The 13728-nt window shown below is 33.8% G+C and overlaps 2 protein-coding genes across 5 annotated transcripts in view; one reads left to right on the top strand and one right to left on the bottom strand.

The window, feature by feature from the left end:
• The window catches only part of LOC111681149 (flotillin-2), a 347120-nt gene that overhangs the window by 55129 nt on the left and 278263 nt on the right, over positions 1-13728 (bottom strand). The gene's annotated exons all lie outside the window — the stretch shown is intronic.
• LOC111688971 (choline dehydrogenase, mitochondrial-like) lies at positions 1982-8241 on the top strand. 3 transcript variants are annotated; one of them, XM_046946677.1, is made up of 4 exons: positions 1982-2065; positions 5946-6031; positions 6084-6439; positions 6506-8072. In XM_046946677.1, the coding sequence occupies exons 2-4, from the start codon at positions 6016-6018 to the stop codon at positions 8045-8047; spliced, it is 1914 nt and encodes a 637-aa protein (XP_046802633.1). In that variant the 5' UTR covers positions 1982-2065; positions 5946-6015; the 3' UTR covers positions 8048-8072. The 3 variants fall into 3 exon arrangements, with proteins under 3 accessions (XP_046802633.1, XP_023307245.2, XP_046802634.1); XM_023451477.2 differs by lacking the exon at positions 1982-2065 and having other exon boundaries at positions 5232-6031; positions 6506-8241; XM_046946678.1 differs by lacking the exon at positions 1982-2065 and having other exon boundaries at positions 5232-6031; positions 6098-6439; positions 6506-8239.

Genomic DNA, 13728 nt, shown 5'->3' on the forward strand with positions numbered 1-13728 from the left:
CTGGTTAATTTTGTTCAATTATGTATATTTTTGCCTCTAAACTTGTGATTCCACTATGACTGCGTGCTATTATGCTTACTTAAGACTTATTCATCCTGAGGATGCTTTTTAACCTCCAGCCCATTTCCAGTTTTGTAATCGTTAACTTTTCCTTCTAAGTTAATGCATTCATCTTCAGAGTTGAGAAAACCTCTAAAGGTGCCATCTTCAGCATTGAGAATGGTAAGAACACAGAAGAATCTAGAATGTCTGGTCTACAATAAGACTACGCAATAGCTTCCAAGGGTAAACAACCAATGTACTATCCCTTCTCTCTGGAGAATAGAGATCTTCTGGTGATTTTAAAGCCTCTAAATCTGTCATCTTCAGATTTGAAAATGTGCCGATTGGGAAACACAGAAGATGGTAGAAGATCTGGTCTAAGATAGGACCACACAATCGCTTCTAAAGGGGAAACAACCAATGTGCTATAATCCTAAAGAATTATCCCTTCTCCCTGTTAAATAGAGACCTTCTGGTGATTTTAAAGCCTCTAAAGCTGTCATCTTCAGAATTGAGAATGTGTCGATTGGGAGAACGCAGAAGATGGTAGAAGATCTGGTCTAAGATAAGCCCATACAATCGCTTCTTAAGGGGAAACAAACAATGTGCTATCATCCTAAATAATTATCCCTTTTCCCTGGGGAATAGTGATTTTCTGGTGATTTTAAAGCCTCTAAAGCTGTCATCTTCAGAATTGAGAACGTACCGATGGGGAGAGCACTTAACAAACAATATGCTATCATCCTAAAGAATTATCCCTTTACCCTGGGGAATAGAGATCTTCTCGCGATTTAAAAGCCTCTAAAGGATTCATCTTCAGCATTGATATATGTAGAGTTTTGACTCTAAACCTGTGATTCCACTAAGAATGTGTGCTATCAAACTAACTTAAGACTTATTCCTTCTGAGGATGCTTTACGACCTCCACTTATTGAGGTCAACCCATAGGATGTTAGTATTCTTAACCAACGTTCTATTATCGTGTGAGATTCTCTTGCCTATGTCTTCAGTTCAGACCTTGAACAGTTTTGCAATCGTTAACTTTTTCCTTCTTCACATTTTCATTGGCGATTATGCCCGAGTAGCATGTTGTAAAAGTTACCATCCATAAGATGTTAACAGTTCCACTATCCCAAATGGACGTATGAGATTCTATCGCTCATGTCTTTACTTCAGACCTCTAACAGTTTTGCAATCGTTAACAGTTTCCTTCTTCACATTTTTATTGCCGATTATTACCGAATAGTTTGTTGAAGAATTTACCACTGCTAGAGTGTTCGATTTAGGGGGTGTTACAGTTTAAAAAGATCTTAGATTTAATTTTATCAGCTGATATGGCACCGACCTTCTGTCCATCTTCCGTAATTTAGGTCTGAGCCTCATTATTTTATAAGGACCGTCTGGCCGATATCGCTGTTTTGAATTTCGACCGGTTTGTATTTGCACTGGTATGATGTATTACCTTGTATAACTGTTCCATTTCAAACTTTCTCTGTGTTAACCGCATGCTTTAGGTTTAGATCAAAGTGAGGTTATGTCTTAACTAGTGGAGATCGTTAACTACTCAGACTATACAGTGGTATATGTTATATAACTAGACCGTTATAAAAGGAATATTCCTCCATTATTCGATTTATAAAGAAGCCCAATAATAATTTCTTGATAACGCACCCTTAATATTCGACCAGTCTGATTGTTATAGTTCATAATCGTATTAACATTGATTTCAATGCTTACAATTTCCCGCAAAAATTTACACCATTTTCACACTACTACATCTAGATTTCTTATCATATTTGCAAAATTTAGTTCAATGTTAAAAATTGTTTATAAATTTCAATATTTTTATAGTAAGAAAATCAGTATCAATTTAAACTTAAACTTGATTAGAACTGTAAATTAAAATACAAGTGCTAGAGAATAGAAAAAATTTAAATAATTAATAACAAGTTCAAAAAAAAAATAGTTTATAAATAAAATAAATTACTTTACAAATATATAAGAGACGTCACATTTTTTCAAAGTAATTTGCAATAAAAAGTCAATAAAAAAAATTCTATGTAAAATAGATATTGTTGAAAAAAGAAACGTGAAGTTTAACAAAAATAACATTGATGCATTATCAATAATTGTTTAATAAAAATAAAATAAATTTTAAAAAATGTTGCGCATTGTTTTGTTAATAAAATAATTTGTATAAAAAACTATGAGGATAATAGATTCGAAATTTAGGAACATTTTTCACATTTTAGTGTCTAAAATATATCAAATATTTGAATAAAAATTACACTAGAACGGTGTATTAATAAAGTGAAGAGAAGAAGAAACAGGAAATCACAGTGTGACAATTCCTTTTTCTACCGAAGGATATACCATATTCTCTTCTAATATTTGAATCCAAGATCTCCCCATTTGATCCTCTTCTTTTAATTCACAGTCGAAGCTAAAGGTAAATCAAACCAGAATACTGGAATATATTTCAAAACCGAACACTTCGGCTAAATCAATCTGAAAGATGTATCAAAAAGCGTTGACAAGTGATAATATAGCAAACTACTTAGTGCTTCAATTTAAGGACCTTCCAATTGGTTTATCTCTAAATATCTCAACCAAAGAGGATCACATCTTCTGACGAAGTCTAAAACCAAATCTGATTGGGAAAGTGTTCTTCGTTTTCTAATAATCAGACAGAGCCTAGTCATTCCCCACTCAAAGGTATCTTAAACTAAGTATCAGTGTCTTAAAAGAACCTCTATCAGCGAAGATGAGGAATCTAGATAGTGTACTGCCATCTTACGCCAAAATTGTCAAGACATGACATCAGACAGATCTGTGCTTTGCCGTCAATTCGACAGACAAGTACAGTTAGTTGGAAGGCCTGGTCATCAGTAAGACAATCATTTCTTAGGTCAATAAACCTATGGAGAGCGTGAGAAACTAGAGCTTTGTGGAGATAGTCCAACCAAGTTAGGACTAGTCAAGAGGATGGATTTTCGGGTGATGTTAATGCTGAAGAATATGCTTTAGAAATTAATCATATTAAGTCAATCTTTGGGCACCCCGAAGGGTATGACTTTCAAGAAGTATTAAATCAGGGATTATCAGATCTGACGAGGAGTTGAATATTGAAAACAAATCTAAAATGAAAAGTGTCGAAGCCAAATCATAACTCACTCAATGGAATCTTAAACTAGAAGTGATTCAAAAGAACAGCGAAAAGTAAAGACGAAATGTCAAAGTTGTAAACGAAAGACACCAGGAAGACACAGACAAAATTCTAGTAGAACAGGCTGGGGTAATGTTGATGAGGTCGGAATCGTAGCAATGTACCCTGAAGAACTTGACGTTAAGCATCCCACCTAACTGGGACGGCGCAAAGTTGGGACTAGTCAAGAGGAAGAGATTACGGTGAGCTCAAAGTCCACTGTCTATAAAAAAGGTGGAAATTCTTGGGATTTAAAGTGGTGAACTGTCCAAAGTGAAAATGAGTAAGAAGAATCTGATGGCATTCTTCTTGTAGTAGGTATCGATCAGAATTCCAAGGCTAGTCTTAAAAGAACAAATGTAAGGCCTATTTCATCTCTAATGCTATCATCTTTAGAATTGAGAATGTGCCGACGGGGAGAACACAAAAGAATGTGGACGTTCTGGTTTAAGATAAGACCATGTAATCGTTTCAAATGAAAAACAATCAATGACATTGTAAAGAATTATTCCTTCTCCCTGATAAATAGTGATCTTCTGGTGATTTGAAAGTCTCTAAAGCTGCCATTTTCAAAATTGAGAATGTGTCAAGATCCGGTCTAAGATAAGTCCACGCAATCGCTTCTAAAGGGGAACAAACAATGTGCTGTTATCGTAAAGAATGATCCCTTCCCTCTGGGTAATAGAGATCTTCTGGTCATTTGAAAGCCTCTAAAGCTGTCATCTTGAGAATTGAGAATATGCTAATGGTGAGAACACAGAAGAGTATAGATGATATGGTCTACAATTAGAATCACGCAATCGCTTCTAATGGTAAAGAACCAATGTGCTGTCATCCTTAAGAATTATCCCTCCCTGGTGAATAGTGATCTTTTGATGGCGAGAACACAGAAGATTGTATCTGGTCCAAGATAGAACCACACAATCGCTTTTAAAGGGGAAATAATGTGCGGTAAATAATTATCCCTTCTCCATGGGGAATAGAGATCTTCTGGTCACTTCAAAGCCTCTGAAGCTGCCATCTTCAGAATAGAGAAGGTGTCGATGGGAAGAATATAAAAGAAGGTGGAAGATCTAGTCTTCTAGGATAAGTGATTATGTGTTGTCTAAAGAATTATCCCTTCTCCCTGGAGGAATACTGATCTTCTGGTGATTTAAAAACCTCTAAAGGTGTCATTTTCAGAATTGAGAATGTTCCGATGATGAGAACACAGAGGGAAGTAGAAGATGTGATCTACAATAGGACCACGCAATCGCTTTTAATAGTAAACAACCAATACCAGGTGAATAGAGATCTTCTGGTGATTTGAAAGTCAATAAAAGGATGGGGTAGCAAATTGAGGAATTGGAGAGAATATTGAATGTTCTTAAAAGTCAAAATGCTGTATTCTTTGTGGAGAAATGGGATGTCTTTCACGGAAAGATGAACCTAAGGACATGACTCATGTAAAAGGTATGGATCAGCAAGTCTAGTCTTACCAAGGTAGGACTTATTTCGTCTCTTTAGCTATTATCTTCAAAATTGAAAGAGATGTTCTAACAAGTCCCTACAAGGACACCAGAACACGTAATACATTGCCCATATATGGACTAGTTCATGAATGAGTCTATTGACTAATCAATACTTTACACAAGGAATTCGTAATATGTTTGACGTTACCACAGCATCTATAGAGACGGCTGGTAATGTTGAGATGTCAAGATTTATGAAGTAGTCTATTATTAGAATTTAGACTAGTTCATGAGTGAGTCTAGTCAATAATTTACTCAAGGACTACGAATTATGTAAGACGTTGCCCACAGCATCTATAGAGACGACTGACAATGTTGAGGAGTAAAAATTTATGGAATAGTCCATTATTAGTTTATGGATTAGGCCATGAATATGTCAAACTCCGAAATATATAAGACGTGGCTCACAGCATCTATAGAGACGACTAGTAATGTTGAGGAGTAAAAATTTATGGAATAATCCATTATTAATTTATGGATTAGTCCACGAATGAGTCAGTCTGAATAAATAGAATTGACTTCTTTACAATTAACTCTATATTCTCTATTCTGTTGACTTGTCTCTGAATAAGTTTCAAAAGTGGTCAATGAAGCAGTCTGTGGTCTGAATGTCAGATGTAGGATATAAATCAGTTCATGTTTTAACAAGCCTATGGACTAGTCAATAAAATATTCTATAAATTAGTTAATGGACTAGTCTAGGAGCAGGTCTATTCCTAATTTTTTTGCCAGCACTGTCTCTTAATAATATAAGCATGAAAACTTTTAACAGTTACCAAAAGCTTTTTTTAAAAACTTTCACAATTAAAACAAATATAAAGCTTTATTTGTTTATACAGTGGTACAAATTGTGATAAATATAAACAAAAATAACATATACGAAAAAAACCTAAAGTGCAATAACCTTAAAGAATAAATTAAAAAAAAAACCTAAATTAAACAGTTAAATTTTTGGGGGGAATTTTATTAACAGAACAATGCGCTTAAAATTGGGCTAATAATGGCACACAGCAAACAAATATTTAATTACGCTTCAAGGTTTAACAAAAACAATTTTTGAACTTAATTTAAAACAAAAAAAAAAAAAGAAAATAATAAAATAAACAAATTTATCTGATTTTTTAAACAATTACAAATTGTTTTTGCTTGAGATTTTATTAAAAATATAAAATATTTAAAAATAATAGAACTTCATCCGTTCAGCAGTATTAAATCAAAAGAGTTCTCTGAGGCACAACGTCTAGACAACATTTCACAATGAAATGTCGGGAGGGTAAGTTAAAGATATCGTACGAAAGTAAACGAATTAATTGTTCTATTTATAGTTCTTTATATACAGCTTTTAGTTATAATTTTGGAAAATTTTCAACTGGTCCAGCTTTATGTTCTAAAGGGTTTTGCTACTAATATACAATCGGCTGCCGAACGACTTGATTATGTTGATAATTTGCTGCAGCAATTGTTTCAAGAAGTGAATAGCAAAAAATTGGAATTAGAAGATTCTGGCATATGGCCGAAGGATTATGCTGAAGAGTTTCTGAAACATGGTCAAATGTCATTTGATTATATAGTAGTGGGTGCTGGTACTGCTGGTTCAGTAGTGGCCAGTCGTTTAAGTGAAGATCCTAATGTTAAAGTTTTAGTTATAGAGGCTGGCGGTGATCCGCCCATATTGTCGGAGGTAGGTCATGAATTTTAAGAAATGTTTGTGGAAAAATATATAATTCCTTAATATTTTTTGGCCCAGATTCATACACTATCCTTGCAGCTGTTAAATACCTCTTATAGCTGGAACGACTATGCTGAACCTAATCCCTCTTGCTGTCAGGCTATGAAACGGGGACGCTGTTATTGGCCTCGTGGTAAAATGATAGGTGGTACTGGAGGCATAAATGGCAATATTTTTCTAACCGGCCATGCCGATGATTTCGATGAATGGCAACAGCAGGGCAATGCAGGTTGGTCTTGGAATGATGTTTATCCCTACTATGAAAAAGCCACCCATGAGTTAGACAATAAAACCTGGCCTTTGGGTTCTTTAACTTTAAACTATTTCCAACGTTTGGAAGATTATCATGTGCTAAAAGATCTCATGGTAAATGCCACCAATGAATTAGAAAAACTATTAAATATCAAAAGCCCCGGTTATATGGAGAACATTTTGGCAACTATAGATCGAGGGAAACGAATGAGTACGGGTAAAACTTATTTGGGTAGAGTGGCCCATAAACGTCATAATTTATATGTCATTAAACACAGTGTGGCCACAAAAATTCTTTTCCATAATGGCAATAAAGCTACAGGAGTGGAATTTCTATTAAATAAAACTTCTACCTTAAGAGCAAGAGCTCGCCGAGAGCTCATTATAAGTGCTGGTACTTTCAATTCACCGAAATTATTAATGTTATCGGGTGTAGGACCACCTGAACATTTAAAAAGTCTCAACATACCTGTGGTAAAGAATTTACAAGTGGGAAATAACTTACAAGATCATGGCATGATGCCTTTAGTATTAAAACTTACTAAAAACATACCTCAAGCAGTAGATGACTCTAGTCCTCTTTCAATATTTGATTATTTAATAAATCAAAAGGGTCCTTTGGCCAGCAGCTCCACTTTAGTGGGTTTTATTAATACTTTACAACAAAAGCAAACCAATAAATCGGATATAATGCTAGTGTCACACTTTAGTAAACCCACGAAAGGTTCTAATGTATTTGAATTCTTACAATTTAAGCGTGATATCGTAAGGAAGTTCTTAAATAAAGTAGAAAATCATACAATATTAGAAATACAGGGTTTAATTATAAAATCCCAGTCCAGGGGTTTTGTTAAGCTGAAAACTAAAGATCCCCTACAAGGTCCCTTAATACACAATAATTACGCCTTAGTCGAAGCAGATCGCCAAACACTCTTACGTTTTATACGTTTCATACAAAATCTTGTTAAAACAACAGCTTTTCAATATTATGGTTTGGAATTGATTACCATACCCCTAGAGGAATGTGATCGTTTAACCTATGACTCCAATGAATATTGGCTTTGTTATATCAAATATTTCTATATAAGTGCTTGGCATGCGGTGGGTACTTGTCGCATGGGCCCCGCAACAGATAACTCAGCAGTAGTGGATCAACGTTTAAGGGTTCATGGTGTCAGAGGTTTGCGGGTGATAGATGCCAGTATTATGCCAAATATAACAAGTGGCAATACTAATGGTCCCACCATTATGATTGCCGAAAGAGCGGCCCAATTAATTAAAGATGATTGGTACAATAATATATCGTAGTGAAGAAGACAAATTTTAAATGTAATTTTAATTTAAGTATAGTTTTAGATAAATCTATAGAAATGTAAATAAATTTTAATTAAGATTTTGGAGTTTTAAAAACTTTATTTTGTTGATATCTCGGTGAGTACTCTTGTAAAGAATTTCGTAGTTCTTAAGAAAAATAACAACGATTAGTTTATATTTTTCATTAAACGACAGTTAAAACTATATAGTAATGTAATCAGAGGATTCTGCATCGGGACTTTCAGCAAAAACTGGATATTTTTTTAGAAACAATAAGATCTTTGCAGGACTAGTAGGTAGTAAGCCTGTTGTTTCCTTCTGATCTGAGATGTAACAGAGTTAGTCTGATGTGGCAAGTTTCTTCAATACCGGATATAGTTGTTGGACAATCTACAACTAGGACAATCAGTGAGATATATTAATTTTTAAACCGTTAGTCCGATTTGAATAAAACTTTACATTTGTACGTCTCTCTGTATAGTCGTACGATATCTCATCCATTTATTGTAGAGGAGCGGCAAAAACTTTCGGCATACGACTATATTTAGCCTAATTAGGATTTTTGAAAAGTTGATTTGTTGTTGTTGCCCGTAGTTGGCGTCACGCGTGGAGGGCATTACTTAAACCTACTATTCTCCTCGAGGGCTGTTACCTTGGCGAAATCTCCATTTTGGTTTTATTGCAATATCCCGGGGAAAAGAGGTGTTACCAATACCTCTAGTCGGCCGGGACTATAAACTGTCAAATGTATTCTAAGCCTTTCCTTGGAATGATATAATATGGGGTCGAGTTGAGCACCATATAATCTGTCACTATGAGTGGCCTGGCAGGTCAGTTGGTTAAAGTTCCTTCGGTATCCACATAGTAGCAGTGGTTGAAACAAAATTCGGGGGGGCAGCGAATGTTGGTGTAGGAACTGGTGATGTTGCCATCTCCATAGATGTCACTGGCAACCTTTGCTGGATTCCTGCACCCGTTGAGTATCTCTCACTCTTCACATAGTAGGGCACCAGTATAGGCTTGGTAGTTGCCTGTCATTTCGTAGCTCGTTCCTTATGGTCAGAGAACTTATGTAAGTTGATGAACGATCTGGAAAGTCTTCTTTGTCTGACAGGAGACTACTACTGATTTAGTATAATTCTTACTTCAGGAAAGTTTTCTGGTGCTGTTTTCTACTCAACAGATTGATTGGCTGAGTATTTCGAACCAAATACGTAATCTCAGTAGCGTGGTTGCGGGAGCTTTTTAAAGTTAATGAATTTACTGGAATGGGTCATCAGATAAAGGGGACTCAATTTTAGTTAATGCGGTATGTCATGGCATCAAGGCGATCACCCTTCCGGTATACCGGAAAATTGTTTTCACCTTATGTTAGAGTCGCCCCTGGGATTGCTTCTTTCTTGTCGGGGTTTGCTTTGGGATTGATTCCATTCTGTCTGGGATCAATAAGTAACGATTGCTGTCCTTATTTTTCTGACAACGTCTGTTCTTATATCAACATATTGAAAATCATTCAATAGCTTTTCCTGTGTTGGCTTACTGTTGCTTTACTTGTATATATGATATCTTCTATTAATATAACTGTTAAGTGAAGAGCTTTTAATAGTTTTTTCAACATTACACTGTTAAAAAGCTTCACTTGAAACTTTGAAATTAAAGTAAAAGTTTTTGATTAATGTTAACTAGAAATCTATTAGAAAGTGTTAATACCCTAACATGGGCAGACACTTATTTAAAAACGTTGTGTTGAAAAATTTGGATTTCCAAGCCTTTGAATAAAACTTAAGTAATGATAAGATGTAAGTGGTCATATTAAAGGTCTCCCTATTCTAATCGGCTTTAAATTTTAGATACCTTTTTGTTGTTATTATACCCTAAAAATAAAACGTAGTACTTAGAAAATAATGACATTTGACACCACTTCAAAAGTAGCACTAAAAGCATTTGTTTACCTTCTGTAGAAGTGATGTTTTTTTGACTTCCAAAGAAGCGAAAATAATCCAATTTGGTTAAAAATGAAAGGTATATCATTTTATATTGAGTTGTATTCTATAATACTAGAATTTCACTTCCTGAGAATGACTTCAGATGGAGTGAATTTGGAATCAAATAAAAAAAACATCCTTTCCATCACAAGCCCGTGTTAAAATCAGCACTTCTTCAGGTCTTTTTCAGTACTTCCATTGAGTAAATTTTAATTCTTTTTCGCTTCTTTGAAAGTTCTTTTCTTGCTGAGCTTAGTCCCGCTACTCAACGTCAGTGGTAATGAGGTCAAGGATAGACTTAATAAAGGATTTGTTAAGAAATATTTACAATAATATAACAGAATCCCAAGATACCTCTGGGCAATCGAAATATATGGCCTAAAGCTAATGCAGATCACCTTTTCATTTACGATTATATAGGAATAGGTGCTGGTACTACTGGATCCATTGTTGCCAGTCGTTTTAGTTATAGATGCTGAAAGTGATCTTCCCTTAATGTCTGAAGTCAGTAAGTTTTGAATCCTTAAAAAAAACATTGATTCATTGTGTTTATATTTAAGATTTCCTCACTCTACCTTTTGCTAGCTAATACCTCATACACTTGGAATAATTATTCCGAACCGAGTATTTTCTGCTTTGAGGGTATGAAAAACGAATGCTATTATTGGTCGAGAGGTAAATGTTAAGGTAAAATCTTAATGATAATGTTTTTTCAGAGGGTAGACCTGAAAACTTTGATCAATGGCAGCAGCAGGGCAAGTCGATAGGCAATTGGTTCTACTAATATTTGGACTTTTAGTAAAACTCAAAAACTCGGTTAAGCTGCAATCTTCCAATCTCTTTTAGGGCTTTGTTATAGTTAATAGTTATGGTTTTGTTAAAGAAGATCATGTATCTTTAGGGCGTTTTGTAAGCTTTATACAATTTCTTATAGAAAATCCAGAATTCCAGTATTTTGGTTAAGAATTGGTTATATAGAGGATTGAGATCTATTTAGAGCAGGTTCTGATGGATATTGGTTGCTGTTGTCGCATGGGTCCTGCAAACGATTCATCTACAGTAGTTAATGACCTGTTAGGAGTTCATGGGGTTCAGGACTAAAGAGTAAATAATGGCAGACCTAATATAACAATTGCTAATACTTATGACCCCACTATTATGATAGCAGAGATGGGAGCTCAACTAGTTTTAGATGATTGATTCCCAAACATCGCAAAAAACTTACCAGGGACTTAGATTTTTCGAGAGTTCTTTAGTTTCAAGTTAAGTTATTACCTGAAAATAAAAGAAATTAAAGACAATTATTTAAAATTGTTGAAAATTTATCAAAATCAAAGAAAAAATAGTAATCAATATTTTCACAGTAATCGTCAAGACCCAGATAACCATTAAAACCAAAACACTATTAACTATAACTCTCTTGCACGCTCTAACTTTCAAGCATGACTTTTCAATTCTATTTCTTTAAAATAAATATTTACAATTAATTACAAAGTTGATTAACACACTTCATGGTCGAAAACTGCTGATGTCAGACATCTAAAATTTTGTGACCCAAAATATATAGTAAACGAAATTGCCAAAAAGAGTGAAAAAAATCGAAAAATCGGCAAAATTTTTAGACAAAACAAAACCCCAGAAAATGTTTTAAACTTTAAATTTTCAACAACAATTCAGTGTCAAATAAGTTATTAAACGGTAAAGAAGCGGCCATCTTAATTAAACGGTAAAAATAAAAATAAAAGAAATGATACATTTTGAAGGAGCTGTTACCTTATGGCGTTTCCTATTAACCATAGGACCTAGTGCCATGGTATTTTTCATGTTGTTAGACGGTATACAGCAACAACGCCCCGATATTGTGGATAGTGAAAATCGTGTTCGATCTATACATATTACAGATTTACGCGATAGCTATGATTTCATTATAGTGGGTGGTGGTTCGGCAGGTTGTGTTTTAGCTGCCCGTCTCTCGGAAGTTAAACATTGGAATATTTTACTTTTAGAGGCGGGTGGTGATGAACCCATATTTGGTGATGTTCCTCAACTTTATCCCATCTTTCAACGCAGCCCTTGGGATTGGAATTATAAAACGGAAAAATCTGATCGTTTTTGTTTAGCCATGCAAAATCAACAGTGTGGTTGGCCTAGAGCCAAAATGTTAGGTGGTTGTAGCTCTATCAATGCCATGCTCTACATACGTGGTAATCGTAAAGATTATGATCATTGGGCTGAGCTGGGTAATGTCGGTTGGAATTATGATAATGTTTTACATTATTTTCGTAAAATGGAAGATAATCGTATAGAGGAATTTAAACATGATCCCTATCATGGTCATGGCGGGCCGATAACGGTTGAAAAATATCGTTTTCCATCGCCTTTGTTGGATATTTTCTTAATGGCGGCCAAGCAATTGAATTTGGTAAGAATAAAAATGATGTAATATTTTCTATAGAAAACTATATCTCTAAAAAATATTGGAAAGTGTTCAAAGCAGTTGAATTCTATTGAGAACTATTTTAAATAGATGTTTTCTATAGAAAACTTTTTTGTAGAACAGTTTGCTATAAAAACATTTTTATAGAATATTTTTGTGAAGAAAAAAAGCGTTTTCTTTAGAAAACTTCTTCGTATAACAGTTTTCTGCAAAATATGTATATAATACTATATCGTAGAACAGCCTTCTATGAAAAACGTCTTTGGAGAACAGTTTTCTATAGAAAATTTCTTTATAGAACAGCTTTCTATTAAAAACATCTTTGTAGATCATTTTTGTATAGAAAACTTCCCCGTATAACAGTTTTCTATAAAATAATTCTTCCTAAAACAGAAAACTTCTTCATTTTATAGAAAACTTTTCCATTGAACACTTATCTGTAAAAAACTTCTTTTTATAATAGTTTTCTATATAATATTGAATCGTATAACAGTTTTGTAAAGAATTTTTTTTGTAGAAAAGAAAAAATTTTTTTAGAACATTTTTTTTGAAAGACTTTTAAACAGAAAACTTCATCGTAGGACAGTTTTCTAAAGAAAACTTCATTATGAAACAGTTTTCTGAAAAAAACTTCTTCGGAGAACAGTTTTCTTGAGAAAACATCTCCGTAGAAAAGTTATCTGTAGAAAACATGCTTTTATAATAGTTTTCTATATAAAACTTTATCGTAGAATAGTTTTGTAAAGATAGCTTCCTTAAAGTAGATTTTCTATAGAAAATTTCGTTGTAGAACAGTTTTCTTTTTTCTTCTTGGAACACCTATGAATAGAAAGTTTCTTATTAAAAGACTTTAAAACAGAAAACTACTTCGTCCAATAGAAAACTTTTTTGTTGAACACTTATCTGTAGAAAACATTTTTCAAGAATAGTTTTCTATATAAAATTTTATCGTAGAGCAGTTTTATAAAGTAAACTTCTTTGAAGACCAATTTTCTATAGAAAACTTCTTTGCATAATTCTTCTTAGAACACTTATCATTAGAAAGCTTCTTCTTGATAGACTGAACATTTTTCCTAAGGAAAACTTCTTCGTAGAACAGTTATCTAAAGATAACATCTTTTTAGAATAGTTTTCTATATAAAACATTATCGTAGAACAGTTTTATAAAGAAAACTTCTTTGAAGACCAATTTTCTATAGAAAACTTCTTTGCATAACAGAAAAATTCTTCTTAGAACACTTATGAATAGAAAG

The sequence above is a fragment of the Lucilia cuprina genome, chromosome 3 (assembly GCF_022045245.1).
Source record: "Lucilia cuprina isolate Lc7/37 chromosome 3, ASM2204524v1, whole genome shotgun sequence".
Taxonomy (NCBI): Eukaryota; Metazoa; Arthropoda; class Insecta; order Diptera; family Calliphoridae; genus Lucilia; species Lucilia cuprina.

Coding starts and splice junctions, on each gene's coding strand:
- LOC111688971 (XM_046946677.1), top strand. Junction 6,440..6,505: donor ATCCGCCCATATTGTCGGAG/GTAGGTCATGAA, acceptor TTTTTGGCCCAG/ATTCATACACTATCCTTGCA.